The sequence below is a fragment of the Neofelis nebulosa genome, chromosome 1 (assembly GCF_028018385.1).
Source record: "Neofelis nebulosa isolate mNeoNeb1 chromosome 1, mNeoNeb1.pri, whole genome shotgun sequence".
Classification (NCBI taxonomy): domain Eukaryota; kingdom Metazoa; phylum Chordata; class Mammalia; order Carnivora; family Felidae; genus Neofelis; species Neofelis nebulosa.
The window spans coordinates 214,467,771-214,492,764 of NC_080782.1; the positions used below are offsets into that span (position 1 = coordinate 214,467,771).

Here is a 24,994-nt window from a genome sequence, read left to right on the forward strand (position 1 = left end):
CCAACAGAGCCTTGGGGGGGGGAGGGGGGGTAGTAGTTCAAAAGCATTTTTGTACCATACTGTTATTCCCCAGGAGCGTGTGACGCTTGGGAAAGTTTTGCACGTCTATTAATAATAAGCCACATCGGGCTCCATTTTCAGCACAGCTCACTATAATTCTTATCATGGCTCCCCGAGGCAGCCGAGGCTTTCATGACCTGTGACGTCATTCTGCACTACGTGTCTTTTCCGGGAGCGTAGTTCCGGCCTGTGCGTAGTTCCTGTGATTTATGCGCTGGGAATCCTAACGGACAAGGATTTGCCGGAAATCGTCCTGCCCTTGCAGATGCTAGACTGAAGGATGCACTTTGGTTCCGGTTCGCGTGTACTATTCCATTACCCAGGACTCCACAGCCGCAGGCTTTTTTCCTAGTTGGCTTCCCCGAGTGAGAAGAAAACTTGTTACATCTAAAGGCACCAAAGGGAGGAAGGTGGCCTAATATTGTGTCAGTACTGTTTTACTTTTCCCATCTAGTCAGGTCCTGTCCTCTCTCACCGCCCTTTGACACACGAAGATCTGATGGAAGCTTCTAGCAAGTTCCATGGACTAGGGGTGGAGAAAGGAGGAGGAAGTGGGAGCGAGCTGCCCAGTCAGTAGACATTAAACAAGTAAATGAACTTGAGTGTCTACTACATCCAAAATCTAAACTAAGCCCTGGGATTCAAAGATGTTAATATCCTCTCCAGAAATTTAAACTCATTGTTTTAAATGCTGACGTGAATGGGAATAGCCATAATAGCAAGGACAGGCACTCAGCCCAAAAAAAGGTATAAGGATGGATTTCTCAAAGGTGTGATACCCGAGCCCCAGCCTCAAAAGCTAAATTAGAATTAGGGCAGACAAGAACATGTGTTAGAAAAACGATGATATGAACTCTAAAATTGGTAGAGCCAAAATTCAAGTCAGGTGAAATGCCAGGTCATAAACAGGTAGATGTGGTCTTCTGAGGAGCTTGGATGTAATGCTCTTAACGATGCTAACCCATTACAGGATTTCTAACTTAAACAGGCCTTAAACAGTCACATTTGCATTTTTAAAAGTATGTTATTGTCTCTGTGCTATGGAAGAATGGTTAAAGGGAAAACAGTTGTTGGGCGACAACTGCTGTGTTTCAAGCCAAAGTGACCCTCTTACATAGGTCAGTAATTGTAGGGATGGACAGAAAGGTAAGAGCAGAAATATGTGAGGTAAAACTGGCTGGGTTTGCTGATCTTTTAGGATCAGTGCTTTTTGTGTCATATTAATAAGGCTTCACCTACTCCAAGGGCATGAGGCTATTTTGTGTTCTCTTCTAGATGCTTTATTAATTTAGGTTTGACATCCAGGACTATGATTTATCTCGTTAATTTTTGAGGAAGGTATGAGCCTGAGATCAAAGCTCTTTTCCCCCAATATGGATATCTGAGTGACCCAGCCCTATTTACTGAAAATGCTGTCATCTATTATTTCGCCCATTAAATTCTTTTTTTAAATGTTTTATTTATATATTTTGAGAGATAGAGAGCACGTGCACACGTGGGGAAAGGGAGAGAGAATCCCAGGCAGTTTCCATGCTGTCCGTGCACAGCCTGATGCGGGCTCGATCCTGTGAATTGTGAGATCATGACCTGAGCAGAAATCCAGAGCTGAACACTCAGTTACCACCCAAGCGCCCCCACCCCCACCCCACTAAATTCTTATGGTACTTTTGTTGTCAAGTAGAAGACCATGTGTATGTGGGTCTGTGTGTCTAACCTTGTACCAGTACCACACTATCATAATTAATGTAGTTTTATAATGGATCTTGAGGTCCTAGAACTTTTCAAGTTTGCCTTGGCTATTCCAAATCCTCTGTATTGCCATTATTTTATACATCTTATACAATTTATTTCCACTTAGTTACAAATTTTAGAATGAGCTTGTCAACTTACAAAAAAAAAAAAAAGCCTGCTGGGATTTTAATTGGACTTGCATTGGATCTGTAGATCTGTTTGGAGAAAACGGACTTAATATTGAGACATAAGTATCATTCATACACCCTCCATTTGTTTAAGTGCTCTTTAATTTCCCTCAGCAGTTTTGTAAATTTCAGTGTAGAGGTATCACATATCTTTCATTAGATTTATACTTGAGTATTCGGCTTTAAAACAAAACTTTTATTTATCTATTTTGAGAGAGAGACGGGGTGGGGGAAGAGTGATCAAGGGAGAGGCAGAGAGGGAGAGAGAGAATTCCAGGTGGGCCCCATGCTGTCAGCACAGAGCCCTATGTAGAGCTCAAGAACTGTGAGATCATAACCTGAGCCAAAATCAAGAGTCAGACACTTAAGCAACTGAGCCACCCAGGCCCTCCAGTTATTTGGTTTTTTTAATGCTATTTTAAATGACATTTTAAAAGTTTTATATTTAGGGATGACTGGGTGGCTCAGTCGGTTAAGCATCCAACTTCAGCTCAGGTCAAGATCTTGCGATCCATGAATTCAAGCCCTGCATCTGGCTCTGTGCTGACAGCTCAGAGCTTGGAGCCTGCCTCTGATTCTGTGTCTCCCTTTCTCTCTGCCCCTCTCCAGCTTGCACTCTGTCTCTCTTGCTCTCTCTCAAAAAATAAATAAACGTTAAAAAAGATAAAAGTCTTATATTCTACTTCTTTGTTTTTAATACGTAGAAACAGTATTTTTACATATTGACCTTATATTTCTTTTTTTTTTTTAACATTTATTATTGAGAGACAGAGTTCTTTTTTTTTTTTAACATTTATTATTGAGAGACAGAGCATGAGCAGGGGAGGGGCCAAGAGATGGGGAGACACAGAATCCGAAGCAGGCTTCAGGCACCGAGCGAGATCATGATCTGAGCTGAAGTCGGACGCTTAACCGACGGAGCCACCCAGGCGCCCCTTGACTTTACATTTCTAATACCTTGTAGGTTCTTTTAGAATTTCTATGATTACAATTTTTCATCTGTGAATAAAGATTGTTTAAGGTCTCGTGAAATGACTATACCTTTCATTTCTTTTTCTTGCTGTCTTTCACTGGCTGGTACATCTCATATAGTGTTGAATAGAATAGTGATAATGGGCTTCCTCTCTTGGCTATAACATCAGAGGGGAAGGCATTCAATAGCAAATGCTTTTTCTGCCTTTACTGAAATGTTCGTATCTATTTTTTTCTTTAAAGTGAATTACTTTGATTTTCAAGTGTTCTCTAAATGGCCAATATGCATAGGAAAAGAAGTTCTACATCAATAGCTATATTAGGGACATTAAAGTCATACTTTGCTACTAAACACTCACCAGAATTGTTTAAAAGGAATTCCAATACAAGCCTAGGCAGGGATATGGGGCACCTATAACTGGTGTATGTTGCTAGTGGGAGTATAAATTGGTGTCATTACCTTAGAAAACATTTTTTTTTTAAGATTTAAAAAAATAATCTCTACACCCTAACATGGGACTCGAATTACAACTCCAAGAGTTACACGCTCCACAGCCAGGCACCCCTAGAAAACTTTTGACACTATCTACTAAAGCTAGTCATACATATACCCTGTTACCCAAAAATTCTACCACTGGGCATATCCCCAAGAGAAAAGAGTACTTAGTTTGCATACACGAATATTGATTACAGCATTATACACAGGAAAAACTGGAAATAAATATCCTTTGATAGGAGAAAAATACTATAGAGCAATGATTAAGAATAAATTGCCAATACACACAACAACATGTAGGAATCTCACATACATACCTCACATACATAATGTTGAGTTAAAGAAGCCAGACAGGGTACATCTGGATTGATTCCATTTATATGAAGATAAAAACTATTGTGAGGGATACCAGAAAGTGATCTCCTAGCTGAGAAGAGCCATGAAGGAAACTTCTTGGATGCAGGAAATGTTACATATCTTGAACCAGGTGGCAATTACGCCAATATATTCAGATGTAAAATTTTATTGAGTTGTACACATAAGATTTGTACCCTTCATGCCTCCATAAATAGGAGGTAAAGATTTAAAACAAAACCAGCAACAGTCAGAATTTGAAATTTATGACATTTACAATAGCATCAAAAATATTAAATACTGAAAAATAAACCTGACAAAGGATACGCAAAAAGTATACATTGAGATTTATGAAACATTGCTGAGAGAAATTAAAGAACACCTAAACAAATGGAGATGCATCTATGGAGACTTAATATTGTTAAAATGTCAGTTCTTCCCAAATTGATCTATGGATTCAACATGATCCCAATCAAAATCCCAAAGGTTTTTTCTGTTTCAGTTGAGAAACTGATTCTGCAAATTCAGGTGGAAATACATAATTAGAATAGTCAAATCAACTTTGAAAAATAACAAAGCTGGAGAACTAACACTACTGATTTCAACACACCAACCTTTGTATGTATTGGCACAAAGATCAATAGAACAGAATAGAGTCCATAAATTCACCTGTACGTATACAACAAGTGATTTTCAACAAAGGTCCAAAGATAACTCAGGGAAGATAGCTGAAAAGGATAGTCTTTTGAGACTTTTTAATTGAAAGGGACAGTGTTTTCAACAAATTGAATATACAAAAGCAAAAAAAGTGAGCTTCCAATACATACCTTGCATCATCTATAAAAATTAACTCAAAATGGATCATGGGCCCAAATGTAAAATTTAAAACTATAAAACGTCTAGAAGGAAGAAAACCTTAGTGACCTGGGATTAGGCGAAGATTTCTTAAATATGACACTAACAGCATGACCCTTAAGAAGTTGATAAATCAGACTTTACCAAAATTAAAAGGTTTCTGCACTTTAAAAACACTTGCGAATCATATAGCTGAAGAACTTGCATCCAGAATACATAAAGAGTTCTCAAAAGTCAGTAATAAGAAAGCAACAGAATTTTTGATGGACAACAAATTTTAACAATCATTTCATCAAAGAAAATATACGGACGTCACATGAGCACATCAAAAGATGCTCAAAATCAGGGGCACCTGGATGCAGGAGCACTTGTATCACAACCAAACTCCTGGGGCAGCAGAGACAGTGATACAAAGCCTAGTGTTTAGTGCTTGGCAACAGTGGCTATGATTTCTCCACAAAATCACTTGTGCAGTTTGTTCCTAGCTGTTTGACTCAGATTGACTCCGATTCTCTAGTCCTTTTGTCTATTCTATGAACTATACAATATTCTTATAATAAAATTTCTTTATGCTGAAAACCAGAATCCATCTCTATTGCTAAGGACCCAGAACTCAAACTGGAAGACAATTTGGTATTTGGAAGTGGAATTCTCCAAAACTGACCCTGGTATGTTGTATAACTGACCGGGTATGTATAAAAGGCAGGATGAAAGGTACTGAGGACACAACTATTCCAGGGTGGGAAAATGGTGACCCTGGGACAGGGCATCAAACTTGTATCATCAAATGGTGTGTTCTAAAGCTGACTCTGGAAAGAGTATCCTGAGTGCTCATACTGGATGTGGCTGTGGAGGACAAGAAACCAGGGGGACACAGCTGATCTGAAAAAGACGACTGCGTATGATCTCAAACATCCCAGGCATGAAACTGGATCGGGCAACAGGATGGGACTTTGATCTCTCTTTGGGAGAGTAATACATGTTTTATGTAGGCATGAGCGTTTTTGAAAGTGTCTGTAAAGAAAGATGCGTGTGGGTGATGGTAGGCCACACCATTCTCCCTCAGTTCTTGCTGGGGAGCCCCGATTTTGTTTGCCACCATACACATCTAAGTCATTCATGGTAACCCTACTTCCTTGACCAGCAATTTGTTTAGGAAGGGGTATATGACAAATCTAGCCAACGAGCTCTGAAGAGATGGCTGTTCAGGGTATTCTGGGAAAGATCTTCTGACAAACAGAAACCTAGAAGGAACTACTGCAGCTATCTGGCAAGTATGGCAGAAGCCATCCTGGAAACTAAAGCAAAATGCTGAGGATGGGAAAGCAGAGAGGGAAGAAACCTGGTTACTATCACCCGAGTTCCTGAATTAACTAACCTGGAAACCTAACTCCAGACGTCTTATTTTGTACTATTTAATAATTTTAAATTGGGTTTTTGTTTCAGGCAACTGAAAGCACCCCAATCCGAACTGACAGGATTTGGAGAGTAATATTTGAAGATAAGGCTGGTGGGACCAAGAAGAGGTAAGACCATGCAGGACATCAACTCTCTGAGGACAGTGAGGAAGGGCTTGACACTAAAGGATTTGACATAATGAAACTGGAATAAACATTAAAAAAATTTTTTTTTAATAAAAAATAAAAATTAAAAAAAAGTGAAAGCAATAAATTGAGAACTTAAAGTAACAGTGAGTTGGGGCACCTGGCTGGCTCAGTTGGTTGAGCATCCAGTTCTTGATTTTGGTTCAGGTCATAATCCCAGGGTTGTAAGATCAAGCCCTGCATTGGGTTCCATACTGAGCGTGCAGCCTGCTTAAGATTCTTTCTCTCCCTCTGCCCCTCTCCCCTGCTCACACACACTCTCTCTCTAAAATTTAAAAAAAAAAAAAAAAAATTTGTTTCTTGAAAAAAAAAAAGTTCAGGGTGAGTTATAAAAGGTTAAATGTTGGAAAGGTCAAGGAAGATAAGGACAGAAATCTGGCATTTAGAAATTAACTACTAGTTAGTGACCTTTGCAACAGTAATTTCAGGGTAATAGGGCAAATGCAATACTATAGAAGGTTAAAGAATGAATGGGAACTGAGAAAACATCAGGTTTTTAGGTTAGGACAGTGAGAGTAACATCACAGGCCAGAGAGCTGGCTATGCTCCTGTTCAGGAGTTCAATATGAGGACATTATGTTAGGGGATGCATGGCTAGCCAGAGTTCTAGAGGAGAAAGAACTTTCCCATGACTCTCTTAGGGTGCTTAGCTGGGCCTAAAAATCAAACTGACAGTTTAAAGAAGGAAAGCATACCTATTTATTTTAATGTTTTACATGATGTGGGAGCCTTCATATGGAAATGAAGATTCAAAGAAATGTTAAGCCTAAGTGTTTTTATACTAGGTTTGATAAAGAATGGGAAGTCATGAAAAATGACAGAAGAAAAGGGTATGAACTAAGGGTAGTAAACTGAGGGAAATTTAGCAAGGCCTATTTGTTCAGATTCTTTTCTGCATTCCTCTGACTTCAGAGATTAAAATGCTCCTTTTAAAATCCCATTTTTGAAGAATATTAACTGACATGACAAAATGAGTAAGCGTGTAAGTTACTACTAGGTACAGGGGTATTGCATTGAGATTTTAATTTTCTTCTCTTTTTCTGGTTCTATGTTTTCTAAGTTTAACAATTAACTGATCTGACTTCTAATTAGAAAACTTGTTTTTTATTTATTATTTTTAATTTTTTAATGTTTATTTATTTTTGAGAGAGTGTGAGTGGGGGAGTAGCAGAGAGAGAGGGAAACAGAGAATCTGAGGCAGGCTCCAGGCTCTGAGCTGTCAGCACAGAGCCCAATGCAGGGTTCGAACTCACAAACCGTGAGATCATGACCTGAGCTGAAGTCAGATGCTTACCAACTGAGCCACCAGGCCCCCCAGAAAACTTGTTTTTTAGAGTGTGTTGAATATTATTGCTAAGAAAATTTCATTGTTTTCTAATTTATAGAGCTTGGCAATCCACGTGTGCCATGTAGAAGCTGCCGTCTGGCATAGCAGAAAGGAAAACTGAGAGGAGGAACTGCATTCAGCAATTCTAATCTGACCGATGGAGCTTATTATACGAATACTTAATAGCATTCCAAATACCAACATTTTCTGTATACTTCTTCTTAAGAAATATTTGCTTAAAACACAAACACTGAGAATTTTTACATGATTTATTTAATAATAAACCAATTAAAGATACAAAACGTTTAGAGGCTTCCAAAATTTAAATTTTTGCTTAAATACAAATTCACTCTGTAATATGAAAACATAGAACAAGAGACCTCTAAACATGATTTTTTTCATCTACAAAAGTTTCTCCTTTGCTGTACTAGAAAATTTGCAGAAAACAATTTTTCTTGTGAAATTAAATGTACATTATTTACAGTTGAAAAGTAATCTAAAAACTATTTCATTTCCGAGACTCAGATATATATGTATATTATCTTTGTACGCAACCCCCCCAACTCCCAATAAAAAAATGATCCAAAATATAAAGCAATTATGCTTTTATAGCAACTGACTACTCAGCCAGATGAGCCCAAGGTGTGGTTGCTTTCTGGGCCCTTAAGAAAGAGCCTTGACTCTTTCAGAATGGCAGTACATCATTTAGCACTCAGCAATGTAAGTTTACTGATGGGCCACGGTACACAGTGGCCTAAAAAGTTAATGAACACAGTATTTAGGAAGAATTCAGATTCATAGCAGATCTTACAGATAACAGAAGAATGAATTTTGTAGGTTGTAGGGCCAGTTATTTTTCTGCAATATGTTAGCCATATTTACATTAAGAAATAAGCTGATAATGTTTTAGTTGTTATAACTTTAAAATATAGGAGCTAGAATCATTAAATTTAGAACCAGAAAGGAGCCTAAAGATCATCTCGTCTAATCCAACATATCCCTTCCTTTTATGGGAGAACTGAGGCCCAAAAAGATCCAGTGGCTTTGCCCAACATCACACAACTAATTAGCAGAAGAGCCACTCTTAGGCTGACGCTTTTATACTATCCTGCTTCTGAAACAGGTTCAGCCGTATCATGGGCAACTTTCAATTTTTAATGTTGTTTTCTACATCTTCATAGTTCCTTATACAGTGCAACCAACTAAAGTCAATCTAACTGAAATTATAATTTTAACAAAGTATAAAATAGGTGTCTTGCATTTGAAAGGGTCAAGACTTTAACTTACGCAAGTGGAATGAAAATGGTTCCTATATAAATCTCCTGTTGCCTTGTATTTAAGTACTGTATTTACAAAAGAATCAGAAAAACTAATACCATGTAAAATTAACAAAGAAACTTAAAAAATGCTTATGGTATAGCAACTGAAAAAAATCTGAAAAGAATGTCTTCATAGTATAAAATGCCTGTTCCTTCACAATTGAATTCTGAAACATTTGCAGAACAAAGAGAAACACTTGGGTACCCTCCCTCATCTAACAAAGTCAAAATTAACTCTAAATTAATATTTTTAACAATTAACTACAAAATTAGGAACATCTGTAGAATTTATCTTAGAATCAGTTTGAATACAACTGGAAATGTTCAATTAAAAAACAATCATCCATAATTCCTTTGGTATATTAATTAAAAAGAGTTGGGTTCCAGCAATTCATTTTGTTTCACAGCTACCTGAGAGGCAAATCCATTGGAATTGGATACCACCATCACATAAGGCTGTGGCTGTTGCTCAGTCTTCTCAATGTCTTCTTTCAAATGATCTTCAACTTCCTTTTTCTCTACTTCCTGTATAAGAGTTTTTGTTTCTTGAGCTTTGATAACCGAAGTGATTACAGTGCCAGGTGGGTGAGCAACAAGTTGTGAACTTCGAGGAGAAAAGGTCACCACAGGAGTAGTAGCACTGAAGGACGGAGATGAAGCCATACTGACGGTTCCGTTGCAAATGGATTGAACATTGCTAGTAAGTACCTGCTGTACATGGGCAGGGCTCAAGACAATCGAAGGAGGGGAGCCTGGCTTCTGTGACTGAAGCATGACATTTTCTTTCAGTACTGTCATGGGCTGTGAGGATGGAATGGCTTGTAAAATAAATTTCTGAGATCCAGCACCTGATGATGGATCTGTGCTGGCTATCACTGTTGTGATTGGCACTGTCTGGAGTGTTACTGTATGCAAATGCTGATTCCCAGGAGAGACAACCACTGGAACTTGGGTTGGAGCCTGTATAGTCCTATTGAGATTATGAAATAAAAGAAAATCAGCATATTCTACACAACTGAAAACTTTTTTAACATTTGAAGTCATTTTGACAAAATATGAGTTATACATTTCAAATGCTACTCTCTGTATTTTCAACACAACATAAACATCGTACCAGACCCTGTTTTATAATGGAATGTCCAACACAAAACTCTCAGGCCATTAACTATGATACCATCTGCTGTACAAAGTGCCACATTAACACAAATGGGGAAGCAATTTCGTTGGGGAAGGAGGAGGATATCAAAATGCTTGGCAAAGAAGTTATTATGAACTGCCTGAAAGAAAATTAGAAATTTTATTTTTTTTTAAAGTTTATTTTTGGAGCGAGCGAGCAAGAGCACAAGCAAGCATGAGCAGGGGAGGGTCAGAGACAGAGGGAGACAGAGAATCCCAAGCAGGCTCCATACTGCTAGTGCAGAGCCACATGAGGGACTCGAACTCAAACCATGAGATCATGACCTGAGCTGAAATCAAGAATCAGATGCTTAACCAACTGAGTCACCCAAGCACCCCAAGAAAATTAGGTATTTTCAAACAAATGTATTAGATTCACTCTCATTATTTTTAATACTTGAGGGATAATATCATCCACATGTTCATCCACAATTACCAGAATTCATATGATTGTAATTGTTTTCAACCTGTTTCTCTATATATAGAGGGAAAATGCTCAATTAAAAAAAAAAACAAAACTCAGTCTTAAATGTATATTGAACAGAACTATAAGAAGAAATTTAATAGTTCACAGTTCATATTGTATTACATAAAACAAGTCATGAATATAATGAACTCATGGGGGTTCTTTAGGTTGGCATTGAGAGCAAACAATAAGGGCAAGCTTTGGCAAAAATAAATGGAAGCATGTTTCAGCAGTTTTCTCAGCTCAAATAATCTTTAACATAAAATCCTTTAATGTACATCAAGCTTACATAAGGTTGTTAATGATATCGTGAGTCAATCCAATTTTAAAAGTTCACTGGTGTGAAAATTATTGTTATGGCCTTTGTTAATATAAAACAAGCACAGCTGAAAACACTCAGCATCTGATCTCAACTGTTTCCTCTTAATTCTATGAAGCTATTATACAGAAGATAGATGACTCTTACTTCAAATGGTCAACAGCTAGGCTGGTGCCCATCACCCAAATGTTAATCATTGCACACAGATTATTATAGGCAGATTTTATATGTTACAGTTATGTGGCTTGTTACATATGTGAGAAATAAAATTCTGGAGAAAACAAATGGGTTAGCTAGGTAGACATAGGAAAAGAAAACTCAGTGCAGCTTAAGAGAAGTTCAAAGCAAGTGGAATGACACAGAATGACTAGGATCCTACCCACTGTGGTAGGATTCTGATTTCCAAGTTCAGATTCCAACCAAGCCGCCTCTGTGACAATCAGCCTAGAGCAGGATGTTAGCAGCTCTTTTGAAGGATGGAATTAGAAGAGAATATGAGCCAGGTAATGAAGATTTAATAGGTGGACAGGCTATGACTAGAAATAGAGGCCAGATATACTGATAATATTGGGCAGGCAATAAAAGAGTTGGAAGGATACAGAATAACTTTGGGATCCAGGCAGCTTTTCCAAAATACACTGTTCTTCCTTCTTCCCCTTGCCTACCTGAATCAGGGTATCTTGGGTGGAATCTGAGCCTGGGTATGTTATCTGACCCTATAGCCAGATATCATTTCTTAAATAAAGGGCTCCCCATGACAAGAGTTCATGGCCATGTACATGTAAATAAGATAGTACATGGCATATAGTAAGCACACAGATAGCATCGATAAATATGTACAGCCTTGCCACCCTGTAAGTTCTATTATCCCCATTTTACATATAAAAAATTAATGCACAAAGAGAGTGAACAGCTTGCATAAGGTGACCAGCTATGTAAGAGGCCAACTGCTGCAAGGCCTTTGTGCTTGACTGTTACAACACACTGCCACTTCTTCAGTCCCAAATAAATTCAGCTAAAGATGAATACTGTCTTTTCTATCTTTAAACTGTGGGCAGTTACACACCTTTAATACACAACTCCTTTTTCCTCTTTTCCTCATTCAGGTGTGGCACAAGCAATAACGTACTTGGAAATTTTCCATATTGCTAACCAGGGCTACCACTAGACTTTCAATGCTTTTATTCAAACTAGAAAAAGACATCCTTTTCTCCAAACACCTGACTGTCCTCTGCCAGAAAATATATATACTCATTTATATATATATAATGTAAATATCCTGGCTTATTTGAACAAATTCTAAAATAAGTGATTTTCACTAATACAAAAATTCAGAGATTAAAAGGTAAAATATCATGCAGCCTTTTCCCAACCACAGAAAATTTTAATTATTTTTTTCTTAGTTAATGATTAAACTGTCAGTTGTGTCTGGTTATATTATATAACAAAGGTTATGTTACAGTTAACTACTTTATAAAATTTCCTACACTGCTTGTAACCACTGGTATATACTGGTAATTTAAAATTCCTCAAACTTTCTGAGACTAAGAAAGGTATACAATGTAACATTTAGTTCTTATTGCATATCTACTTAGATGTCAAGGAAATGTCATTTAACTGTTATGATCACCTGTAACACCATTAACTGTTAAGATCTTTAGAGATGAGGAAACACACTCAGAATAGTTAATTAATCCAATTCAATGTCACATCTAATAATTGACGAGGTTGAAGGGCTGGAAAGTTACGTCTATAGTCTTCCTACTCCATTACTTTGCTTTTAAGATAATTTGCACATTATACATTTTTTGAGGCTAAGTGATTTAAGAGACCCTAAGACAAACTATTGGTGCTTGAATAAATATTACAGAGAAAAAAAATTATGTTAGGTTGGTATGTGGACTTGCAAATTTATCAAGGGACAATTTCAGGAAAATATTTTACCAGAGGTTTACTTTTGTTGTAGCTTCTTTAAATAACATGAAGCTAGAGTCAAAATTAAAGCACATATAAAATTAAAGCAGAGTAAAAACTGAGCACATATACCATAAATCATTTAGAAAAGCTTAACAGACATACATGGAATTATGTGAGATAAAAAGATATGAGCAAAGGAAAAACAGAAAAGAAAAAACATGTTGTTACTTCATTGTAAATGACTGGTAATTCACGAGAATCATGTGACTCAACAGGCAGGGTGGCAAATCATGAGCTCACTGCTTTGAACTAAACTTCTTGCATTAAAACACTGCCTTCACCACTTACTATATGTGACCAGGTTCCTTGGCCTCCTCATCTGTAAAATAAGAATACTACTACCCTATATCTCATTGATAAGTTAGGATATTAGACATTAATATATGGAAAGCATATAAAATACAGAGAGTGCTTTGAAAATGTCAGTTCTTATTGATATATTCATTGAATATTCTAAGTCCTATAAATCTTTTTTTAATGTTTATTTTCATTTTTGAGAGAGAGACAGACAGAGCATGAGTGGGGGAGGGGCAGAGAGAAAGGGAGACACAGAATCTGAAGCAGGCTCCAGGCTCTGAGCTGTCAGCACAGAGCCCGATGTGGGGCTCGAACTCATTAACCGTGAGATCATGACCTGAGCTGGAGTTGGACGCTTAACCAACTGAGCCACCCAGATGCACCCCCCTTTTATTTAATTTTTAATAATTTTAAGTCCTATATATTCCATTTTCTCTTAGCTACAGATCTTTAAGTGGTCTTTGTTTTTATTAATAAGTAGTTATAAAATTAAGAAAAACGTAGCCAAATTACTGCTATTTTACTTAGGAGTAATAATATGACAGTTATTTAGGAAAACCTCTTTATTCTTAAGAACTGTATGTTGAAATGATTAGAAATAAAATGTCATAATGATGTCCACTTACTTGACAAATAACCAAGCATGAAAAAGGGTAGAAATAGAGAGAAAACAAATAAAGCAAAATGCTATCAACTGTGAATCCAGGTGGATTTAAATAGGTGTTCATTGTACTATTTCAACCTGTTGATATTGTGAAATTTTTCATGATGAAAAGTTCAGGTAATTATAAAAAATACAAATAAAAAATAAAGAAATCACTAAATAAGGAAATAATCTAATGAAAAATGATTCTAATAATGCATTAAAATTTCAGAGTAATATGTACAATTTGCTTGAAATTTACTTAACACCTTTTCTTTCTATATAATGGAAAAGAACAATAGCAAAACCAGAGTAATTATATTCATTATTCATTAACTTTGGCCTTAACACATCCAGTAATTTCAGGGAATAAAATGCATTCCATTAGAGGCTTAACTCCTTTAAAATAAGTAGGATTTTTGAGAGATACAAATAAAAGATACAACCAAATGTGGGAACAATTTTTTTTAAAGTCAAAGGAATGATTAAGAATGTGTGTATATATATAAAAAAAGAAAGTGTGTATATACATACATATAAATAGAAAATGATTTATTCAATAAGGAAGTATGTTTTAAACTCTGAAAAGTTAAAGGTTTTAATTTCTTCATTATATAAGCAGTGCACTTAGAGAACTCATTATTCCGAGAGGAGATAAGAATGAATATATACACTATTTCAAAATAAAATCTATAAATCTGAAGGGGTGTTATGTGATAGAGACTATGTTAAGCAGAAGGACAATGAATAAAATGTGGCTCCTGCAGGGTTACATGTATAGGAGGAGACGAGCATTAAAGTCAACTGAAACACCTGGTTCAAGTCCCAGATTGAGTTGCACTGCACACAAGCAGTCAGCTTTAACTGTGGAAGGCAAGGAAGGAAATCATGAGCAGAGAAGTGAGAGCTGGTAGCGGAAGCTCCAGAAATTTAACTGCAGGTCTATGTGCAACATGAATCTAACAAAAGTTGTAAGAAAGTAGCATAGCAAAGCTGTGACTAGTAGTCTTATATAACAGGTTGGACTCCAGAGAAAAAATACTGGAGCCAGGAAGCAGGCAGGGAGTCCACAGAACAATCAGGGACCTTAGAAATGAAAATTCTGAAAAGTACACCAAAAGACAGTTTGCAAATCATGGATAAGGAGTATAATTACAGCATTTTAATATCTAGCACTATTATTCAGAAATTGACATTCAGAGTAATAAAGTATCCAATACAGTATCACAATTTAATATCCATCAGAACTAGAGTTATATGGACTTTTTTTATTGCAAGGTGGGGGGATTTGTTTTTATTCTCAAGGTGTAAAAAAAAGATGCTAAAAAATAACTGAATCACTCCAAGAAGGGGGTCCTAGTGATTAGCTTATGACTATTGGATGTTTCCTATTAACACGAATACACACAATACGACGACAAAGAGCCTAGAAACCAATGGGAGGAATCACGTACTTCCAACTAGATACTCAGTTATCACACAAAACCAATAGGACGTAGAGGAAAATAAAACATTAAAAAGAAAATAGATAAATAAGCACTCCCTTAATAACAGTGAAAGACTGATCCTTCCTGTCCAATTAAAATGGGACAAAGGTAACCTTTCTACTCCTTGCAAGTCAATTTTCACAATGCCACAAGTTTAAATGGACCATACAAGGAAGACTAAAACATCTAACTCTGTCTTGATTCTGGGTAATGCTTCTTACCTCAAGATCAACAGAACAAAAGTCCAGCATTTATATTCAGGAATATACAAATGTTAAGACTGAAGTCAGCTAATAAAAATAATCAAAGAATCATTTTTATTATATTTGGACGGGCTCCTATATTTTATTGTAATTCACATTCTGGAAATTCATGACTGTAGAAAAAGAGAATGTTGCAAATGTCCATCTAATTTTCTGCCTTTCCTCTTTTTCCCCATTCTACATCAATGAGACCAGTCCCAGATGCTGCAAAAGACCAGTTTAAAGCAGACAGGGTTTTCTTGATCAATTTGTTGTTTCATCTTTCCCACGGTTATGAGATAAATTTGATTTGATTGCTATAAAACTATTTTTCCAACTTCTGCTACTCTAAAAGCCCAAAAAATTAGATTCTTGGCCTCTTTGAACTTTAAAACTGTTCCGTGATAGGATCTTCTCAAGGAGTAATGTTGTTTCTTCGAACTCACTATATTCCAGAAGGTCATGATTGTCAATTTATGTTAAATTTTTACAGCTTCTGACTTTGAAAGGAAGATCTGAAACCATTCTCTGGAGTTTCTAATATGTGGATTGCTTCTTGTATGATCAATCCAATCGTACAACGGTACAGTAGACTAGACTTAATAGAATAACATCAAGTAATGTCAAAGTTTAAAAATAAGGAATCACTGATAGAATCAGAGGATTGATGTCATATACACTGCTGCTGAAAACAATCTGTTGAATAAGATTTCTAGCTTGAAATCAATACAATTTTTATTCTCACTTCTGAATCCTAAGGTATTTAACTAATAATGGCTCTGGTCAGAAACATCACATAATGAAATGCATCAATAACTTTATAGTTTTCTCACCTAATACTCTGAACGGAAGAATTTAATGTTTCATCCTGCATGCTACTGGTTACGGTTGCTTCTCCTTCTGGGACAGCTTGTACTGGCTGTACCACATGAATAGTCCGGAAGAGCTGGGTAGGATATGGAGACTGTGTGGGCTGCACTGTCCTCAGAACTTCTGATGGCTGTGCAGCTTCTGCAGGATCTTTGGGTTTTGTAGCTTTAGAATTTCCCGGCTTTAGAACTGTAGTGGCTCCTCCTTTTATCCCTGGACTTGAGGATACTCTCGATCTGCTTGCTTGGCTCCTACTTGAAGTAGTTGTTGAAGACAGTGATGGATCTGAAGACTCTATGCTGGAACCTGGATCCTCATCATCTATATAAATAAGATCTTTTGGCATTTCCTTGAACTGATACACCAAGCGCTGACCTTCTACTTTTGCCAGAATACCCCTTTGGTAATAGTACCTATTCAAAGCAGACAATTTTATCAATATTTTATTCAATTAAACATAAATTAAAATGATATTCAACAACATTAAAAATTCCCTAATAATAACAGAAGTCTCAAGTTGGAAACAAGTAGGAGAAGAATTTCAAAATGAAGGGTAGTAACTTTATATAAGATAGTATAATTAAACATACTGTTTTCTTTAAAAAAAATTGTTTTTACTGTTTTTATATTTGAGAGAGAGAGAGAGAGAGAGCACAAGTAGGCGAGGGGAAGAGAGACAGAGACAGAATCTGAAGCAGGCTCCAGGCTCCAAGCTGCCAGCACAGAGCCTGATGCAGGACTCAAACCCACGAACCATGAGATCATGACCTGAGCCAAAGTCTGACACTTAACCAACTGAGCTACCCAGGGGCCCCTTCTCTCTTTTTTTTTTTTTAGTGTTTATTTATTTTTGAGAGAGAGACATAAAGAGAGAACACAAGCAGGCAGGGGCAGAGAGAGAGGGAGACAGAGAATCCAAAGTAGGCTCCAGGTTCCAAGCCGTTGGCACAGTGTCCAACATGGGGCTTGAACTCATGAAATAGCGAGGTCATGACCTGAGCCGATGTTGGACGCCCTGCTGACTGAGCCACCCAGGTGCCCCAAACACATTCTTTTCTAAATATATATAAAACACACATACTTACATAGAAAAATCCTTATTGCCAACTAAACCTAAAACCAGTTCTGATGAGGAGATTGTTGACAAAGTATATGGATTATACAGTGAACTATCTAGTTCACTTTTCTTCATCTCCCCTTCTTCCAACTTGCCGGAATACTCAAATCTACTACAAACCTCAAGAATTTAGGGGATTTGTGTGTGGCTCAGTCGGCTAAGTGTCTGACTTTTGGTTTCAGTAAAGGTCATGATCTCATGGTTCACGGGCTGGAGCCCTGCGTTGGGCTCTGTACTGCCTTGTGGAGCCTGCTTGGGATTCCGTCTCCATCTCAGAGAGCAGGAATTAGAGCAGGGAAGGAGCACAGAGGGAGACAGAGGGCCCAAAGTGGGCTCTGTGCTGACAGCAGACAGCCCAAAGTGGGGCTTGAACCCATGAACCCTGAGATCATGACGTGAGCCAAAGTCTGACACTTAACCAACCGAGCCACCCAGGCACCACGATGATTGCTACTTCTAGTAAATCTTTTTCAAATAGATGTGTATCTTGAGAGAGAGAGAGCACAGAAAAAACAAACTAATAGTGAGCTTAAGAATAAAATGATACCCTAGTTCAAAATTTCACAGTATCTAACATTATTCTTGAAGCATTTATTCAGGTATACAGATCATATCTGAGATTTACATTTAAAATCTTGGGGCACCTGGGTGGCTCACTCAGTTAAGCATCTGACTTTGGCTCAGGTCATGATCTCACAGTTTGTGGGTTTAAGCCCCACATCAAGCTCTGTGCTGACACTCAGAGCCTGGAGCCTGCTTCGGATTCTGTGTCTCCCTCTCTCTCTACCCTCCCCTACTTACACTCTGTCTCTCTCTGTCTCAAATAAACGTTAAAAAAAAAAATTAAAGAAAATAAATAAAAATGCACCCTCTTATTAAGTACCTGCATTACCACTATTTGTTAACTTTGTGCTGAATTCAAGTTTAATGGCTCCAAACATATGACTCCTGTGGTCAAATTTCTGTTGATGGTTTACATTTTTTAGTCCCTTTATAAGGAAACTGTCTGTTATTTGCATGAAAGAATTTTTTTGAAGGAAAACATTTTCCTAGATTGGAGTCAGATTTCAATTTATACACATTGATTTTTTTTTTTTTTTTTTGAGAGAGAGAGACAGAGAGGGAGGGAGGGAGGGAAGGAAGGAGGGAGGGAAGGAAGGAAGGAGGGAGGGAAGGAAGGAAGGAGGGAGGGAGGGAGAGAATGAATGCATGCACAAGGGGAGGGGCAGAGAGAGGGAGACAGAGAATCCCAAGCAGGCTCAAGGTTCCGCACTGTCAGCACAGAGCCCGACCTGGGCCTCAAACTCAGGAACTGTGAGATCACCACCTGAGCTGAAACCACAAGTCAGATGTTTAAGCAACTGAGCCACCCAGGCACCCCTAAATACATAGTGATTTCTGTAAGTTGTGTGGTTTTAGTAATTCAATAATAAAATTCACCATTTTTGTAATCCTCTAACTTTTTAGAAGTTACCTACTTTGTAGTATTTAGGAAATAATATTCTTAACACAACAAACTACAAAAGCTTCATGTACCTGAGAGCTCTTCCCATGGTCTCGTAATTCATGTCAGGTTTGTTTTTGTGCTTTCCCCACAACCTGGATACTGCTTTGGAATCTACCAGTTTAAAAATGCCTTTTTCTCGCTGGGTCCATTTGATATATTTAGGACAAGTAGCTTTGTCCTGGAGCAGTGCCAGTAAAAACTCCCAAAGATAAATTGTGTTTCCTGAAACAAAAGCAATTTCTGTTGAACTGATTACAATTTCATTTGAAAGAGCAAAATTAAACACAACTAAAAGTCTTATGTAAGATGTCTGGACAGAGCAATCTTGGCAATTAGATTTGTGATAACTTAGGGAGGAAAAAAAAAACACTTTGAGAGGAATTTTTTCTTACCTCTTTAAGAACCATTACCTAAGAAAACCAGTGAAAAAGAGTTATACAAAACATTCAATAGTTGTTCTTTTTATATCAGAGCAAATGGATTGACCTTAATTTTTTTCATATTTGGGCTGCAGTTATGAAAATATGAGAACTTCAAAACAGTATTATAAAGTGTCTATGAACTGAAAGGCTAACCTGGCTGAACTCTCCCAAGAGACTCATTATTTTTTTTTTTTTATTTTTTTTTTATTTTTTATTTTTGGGACAGAGAGAGACAGAGCATGAACGGGGGAGGGACAGAGAGAGAGGGAGACACAGAATCGGAAACAGGCTCCAGGCTCCAAGCCATCAGCCCAGAGCCCGACGCGGGGCTCGAACTCACGGACCGCGAGATCGTGACCTGGCTGAAGTCGGACGCTTAACCGACTGCGCCACCCAGGCGCCCCAAGAGACTCATTATTAAATGAAAGGACACACAGGTACATAAAAAAATCTCTTGAATGGAAAAGTGCCAACTGTACTTTATAAGCATGTGGCAGCAATAAGATCCATTTCAATAAGCCAAGAGAGCTGGTAGTTTTTCCTTACAAAATGCAGATATTTTAAAGCAATCTAACTGTTACTTGACCTATAAGTATTACAAGGAAATTATAGTACTTACCCTTACCATCTTTATTTTTCTTCTTCACAGATATGTTCGGTGTAGTGGCTGGGGAATCTGGTCGTGGAGGTTTTGTTTTTCTCCCTGAAAACAGAACAGCTCTGTGTAAGTATCTGCCCTCAAAAGTGAAAGAGAATGAACAATTTAGCTGTTTATAAATGCTATTTGGTCATTTATCTTAAATTTTAATGCTTTATACATGGATCACACATAATGGTCTCCTAAATGCTATTTACTCAAAAGGAAAATAACTTCAGTGAAATTTTATCATTAGTGTAGGTTAGAGCATAAATACTTTTATGTAGGAAATGATATATCAGCTCATTTATAAAAATAAGGTTAAGTTGGGGCGCCTGGGTGGCTCAGTCGGTTAAGCGTCCGACTTCGGCTCAGGTCACGATCTCGCGGTCCGCGGGTTCGAGCCCCGCGTCGGGCTCTGGGCTGATGGCTCAGAGCCTGGAGCCTGTTTCCGATTCTGTGTTTCCCCTCTCTCTCTGCCCCTCCCCCGTTCATGCTCTGTCTCTCTCTGTCTGAAAAATAAATAAACGTTAAAAAAAAAAAATTAAAAAAAAATAAAAATAAGGTTAAGTTTAAAACATTATATCTTGTCTTTGAGGGAAAAAAACTGACAGTGCTTTCTTAAAATTTGGGGGAACATTCTTGATGTTGATAAGACTGGGGCTCAAAAAATAAGCCATACAAATTTGTCTGTTGGTTACATAAGCTTTTTATGGTAGGAGAAGTTGACTTTTAGCTTTTCTCACATCTGCATACACGTAGTTCTCAAATACTAGAAACGTCCCAAAACTTTAGAGATAGAAAAATATGTGAGGCAAAATTTTGGTGAACCACATAGTCTATTTTTATTTTCCTATGTATTTTTAATCATCTTATTTTTCTGTATCTCTTTTAATTCACACAAAACAGTTTTGCACATTATATATATCATAGTTATGCTTCATTCAATCTCTAAACAAGTCCATTCCAACAGTGTTAAATGTAGTTTGTGCAACCTTAGTCTGGCTCAACCAACTATTCTAAAGCCTTGTTTGTGATCTTCTTTTGCCATTTCTCTAGGAACACAACTTGGTGGCAATGTTGCCTGAGATTTAGGTTGAGATGATCATGCTGTCCGAATAGACTACCATTCTATACATAAGAACCAATGAAGATTAAGCATAAATGGACACCTTAGTTAGCATATTTTATCCCAACATTCTTCAGGCTCTATCTGGTCTAGGTCACAAGGGTAAATTCTGGATTAGTGCAATGTAGAGCAAGAACTTAGAATAACAGAATTCTAGAGATAAAGTCATTAGGTTAAGAACACATCCCCAAGCTGAATAGGAAACATTTCTTTTTTTTTTTTTTTTTTTTTTAATTTTTTTTTTCAACGTTTTTTATTTATTTTTGGGACAGAGAGAGACAGAGCATGAACGGGGGAGGGGCAGAGAGAGAGGGAGACACAGAATCTGAAACAGGCTCCAGGCTCTGAGCTGTCAGCACAGAGCCTGACGCGGGGCTCGAACTCACGGACCGCAAGATCGTGACCTGGCTGAAGTCGGACGCTTAACCGACTGCGCCACCCAGGCGCCCCAGGAAACATTTCTAAAGGTGCATAAGAGGATCAAAAACAGATCACTTTTGAGGAGCCTGGGTGGTTCAGTTGGTTAAGCATCCAACTCCCCTGCTCTCACAAAGTCACTCTTCAGGCTCTTCTTAATGCATAAATATAAAACCTAGTCAGCCAGGTATCGTGACTTCCATCACTGCAGGAATCTGCAGAGAACAATTCATGAGGCAGACACCTCTGGGTGACCACGTTAATGATAACAAATATTAGAAGTGAAGATATTAGAAATATTAGTTAGCTCCCATCCCTCCTACCCTCTTATTTTATGCTTTCTATTTACCTACCTTTTCTGATAACATCATTTTCTTCTTCCCACTGTTTTCACCACTAGTTTCAGTCAAGACAGAGACTGTTAGTAAACCTATCCAATATCCATCCTTTCCATTGGCTTCCTTACTATTCAAGATGGCAATGTGCACAGCTTCATGTGAGTTATACATTAGTTGGGTATAGAATTTTTGGTTGACAGTTATTTCTTCTTAATACTTTGAAGATAGCCAACACTCCCATCCTCTACTGGGAGCTTCTAAGCTGCCAATCTAAAAATCAATCCTCTTCAAGTTTCTCCTCTGGTTGGTTCGTTGTTTCTTCTTCTTCCTCTTCCTCTTCTTCTTCTTCTTCTTCCTTTTCTTCTTCTTCTTCTTCTTCTTCTTCTTCTTCTTCTTCCTCTTCCTCTTCCTCTTCTTCTTTTTTTGGGTGGGGCTAGGGGAGTGCTGTGTTTTGTATTTTTTTCTATAATGTATTTAGACCTGGACTTCTTTCAGTTATGCTACTCAGGATTCACCATGCTGGGATGTCACCTTGGAAAACTCTCAGTCATTACCTTTGAAGACTGCCTCCTCCTTGCTCTACATATTCTCTTTTTCTGGACCTTTGATCAAACATGTAGACCTTTTCATTCAATCCTTACATCTCTGACTCTTTCATGTTTTTTATTCTACATCAGATCTATATTGGAACTCATTAATGCTTTTAAACAGTGACTTATCTGTATATATATATAGGTTAAACCTATATATTATGTGTTCTACTTGGTTCCTTATGACATCAGTCTTCCACTATTAATTAGGATATTAGTCTTTCACGTTAAAAATAGCTTTACAAAGTATAACAGATATACAATAAATTGCATATGGTTAAAGTCTATAAGTCGGTATCTTCCAACATGTTTTTACCTGTGAAATCATCACTATGTTCAAAACAGCATATCCTTCCCTCCCAAAAGTACTTTGTACCCCTCTGTAAGCCTTACATCTTACCTCTCCCACTCTGCCCAATCCAAAGATAACCAACTACTCACATATTTTCTGTCATTATATATTAGTTTGCAGTTTGCACAATTTTATATAAATAGAAAAATATATATTAAAAAATCTGGCTTCTTTCCAAATTGGCATAATTATGCTGAGATTCATCCATTTTTGTTGTATGTATCAATAGTATACTCTATTTTATTGCTGAGTGTTACTTCATTGTACAGGTATACCACAAATTTGTTTATTTAATCAGCAGTTGATAGACATTTGGGTTGTTTCAAGTTTGGGGCTATTATTGCAAAGAAAATTGCTAAGAACATTCATTCATTCATACGTTTTTCTATAAATGTATGGCTTCATTTATTTTGGGTAAACACTCAGTAGAAGAATGGCTGGGTCACATGTTAAGCATGCATTAAATGTTTTAAGAAATTGCCAAACTGAAAAAAGAAAGAAAGAAAGACAGAAAGAAAGAAAGGAAGGGAAAAAAGAAAGAGAAAAAGAGGAAACAAAGAGCGAGCCAAACAAACAAAAAAATTCTCTGTGCAGTAAGGTGGGGTAATCATAGGGTTCACCCTCATTTGTTTCCTGTTTCTCAGAGATCACTTGCTTTTGTTGACTGATATCTACTTTTTAATAGCACTGTTTCATACATTTTGTCTGTATTTTCAAGTTGTTTAAATAGGAAAGTAAATCCAGATTCTGGAGATTTTTTAATTAAAATTTTTTTCCAGCTTTATTGAGATATAATGACATATAATTGTGTATCTTTAAGATGTACAATGCAATGATGTGATACACTTCTATGTTGTAAAATGATTACCACAGTAGGGTCAGTTAATATACCATCACCTCACATAATTACTTGGTTTTGGGGGTGTGAACATTTAAGATGTTAGCAACTTTCTCTATTAGCAACTTTTAAATATATAATACATATTGTACTGTTAACCAAAGTCACCATGCTGTACATTAGGTCCCCATACTCATTTTATACCTGGAAGCTTATATCCTTTATTGACATCTCCCCATTTCCTCCTCCTAGCAACCACCGTTTTCTCTCTGCTTCTAGGAGTTCAGCTATTTCTGATTCCACATGTGAGAGCACACAATATTTGTCTTTCTCTGACTTATTTCACTTAGCATAATGCTCTCAAGGTCCACCTATGTTTTTTAATGTGCAATGAACATGGGAATGCAGGTATTGCTTTGTTATCTTATTTTCATTTCTTTTGAATACATATATCCAGGTGTAAGATTGCTAGGTCATATGGTTATTTGTAGTTTTAACATTTTGAGGAACCTCCATGCTGTTTTCCATAGTGGCTGTACCAATTTACATTCCCACCAACAGTGCACAAGGGTTCCTTTTTCTCCACATCCCTGCCAACACTCATTATCTCTTGCCTTTTTGATGACAGTCACTGTGACAGGTGTGAGGTGACAGCTTATTGTGGTTTTGATTTGCAGTTTTCTGACAATTAGTGATGTTGAGCATCTTTTCATTACCTGTTGGCCATCTGTATGTCTTTTTTAGTCTATTCAATGTCTATTCAAGGCCCTCTGACCATTTTTTAATCAGTTTTCTTGTTGTTGTTGTTTTTTGCTATTGAGTTGTAGGAGTTCTTTATGTGTTTCTGAATATTAACCCCTTATCAGATATATGGCTTGCAAATATTTTCTCCAATTCTGTAGGCTGCCTTTCATTTTTTTGATGGTTTCTTTTGCTGTGCAGAAGCTTTTTAGTTTAATGTAGTCCCACTTACAATTTTTTCTTTTGTTGTCCCCAAATCATTGCCAAATCAGGTTCTGTCATTTCATGTTGTCTGGAAGAAGATGTTCCACCCGGTATTTTTTAACAGTCTCATTCTTTGACCTTGTTTTTCATTCTTTTGCCTTAATAATTGCAGTCATATTCACTGAAAGTTTGTATTTGATAATTCGACTGTCTTAAGTTCTTAGAGAAGTAATCCTACATTCATTCTATGTCTTCTGCTTCTCATTCAGGAATTATCTTCCTTATGTATTCCTTAATACTGCAATGTGACACACCTCAA

The 24,994-nt window shown here is 37.1% G+C and overlaps 1 protein-coding gene and 1 long non-coding RNA gene across 6 annotated transcripts in view; one reads left to right on the plus strand and one right to left on the minus strand.

The window, feature by feature from the left end:
- Positions 1–58: 58 nt before the first annotated feature.
- On the plus strand, positions 59–8,240 carry LOC131484982 (uncharacterized). Its single transcript, XR_009248553.1, has 3 exons — positions 59–485; positions 6,103–6,182; positions 7,646–8,240. It is a non-coding gene; the product is annotated as an uncharacterized LOC131484982 (long non-coding RNA).
- The window catches only part of ELF1 (E74 like ETS transcription factor 1), a 111,401-nt gene continuing 94,245 nt past the window's right edge, over positions 7,839–24,994 (minus strand). For 4 of the 5 annotated variants that reach the window (XM_058683795.1, XM_058683819.1, XM_058683788.1 and 1 more), the window contains exons 6-9: positions 20,049–20,132; positions 19,037–19,229; positions 16,347–16,796; positions 7,839–9,876 (exon numbers count right to left, since the gene is read on the minus strand). In XM_058683795.1, the coding sequence (XP_058539778.1) occupies positions 9,273–9,876; positions 16,347–16,796; positions 19,037–19,229; positions 20,049–20,132 (1,331 nt within the window). In that variant the 3' untranslated portion in view covers positions 7,839–9,272. The remainder of the gene's footprint in view (positions 9,877–16,346; positions 16,797–19,036; positions 19,230–20,048; positions 20,133–24,994) is intronic. The other variant, XM_058683814.1, reaches the window with a different exon arrangement.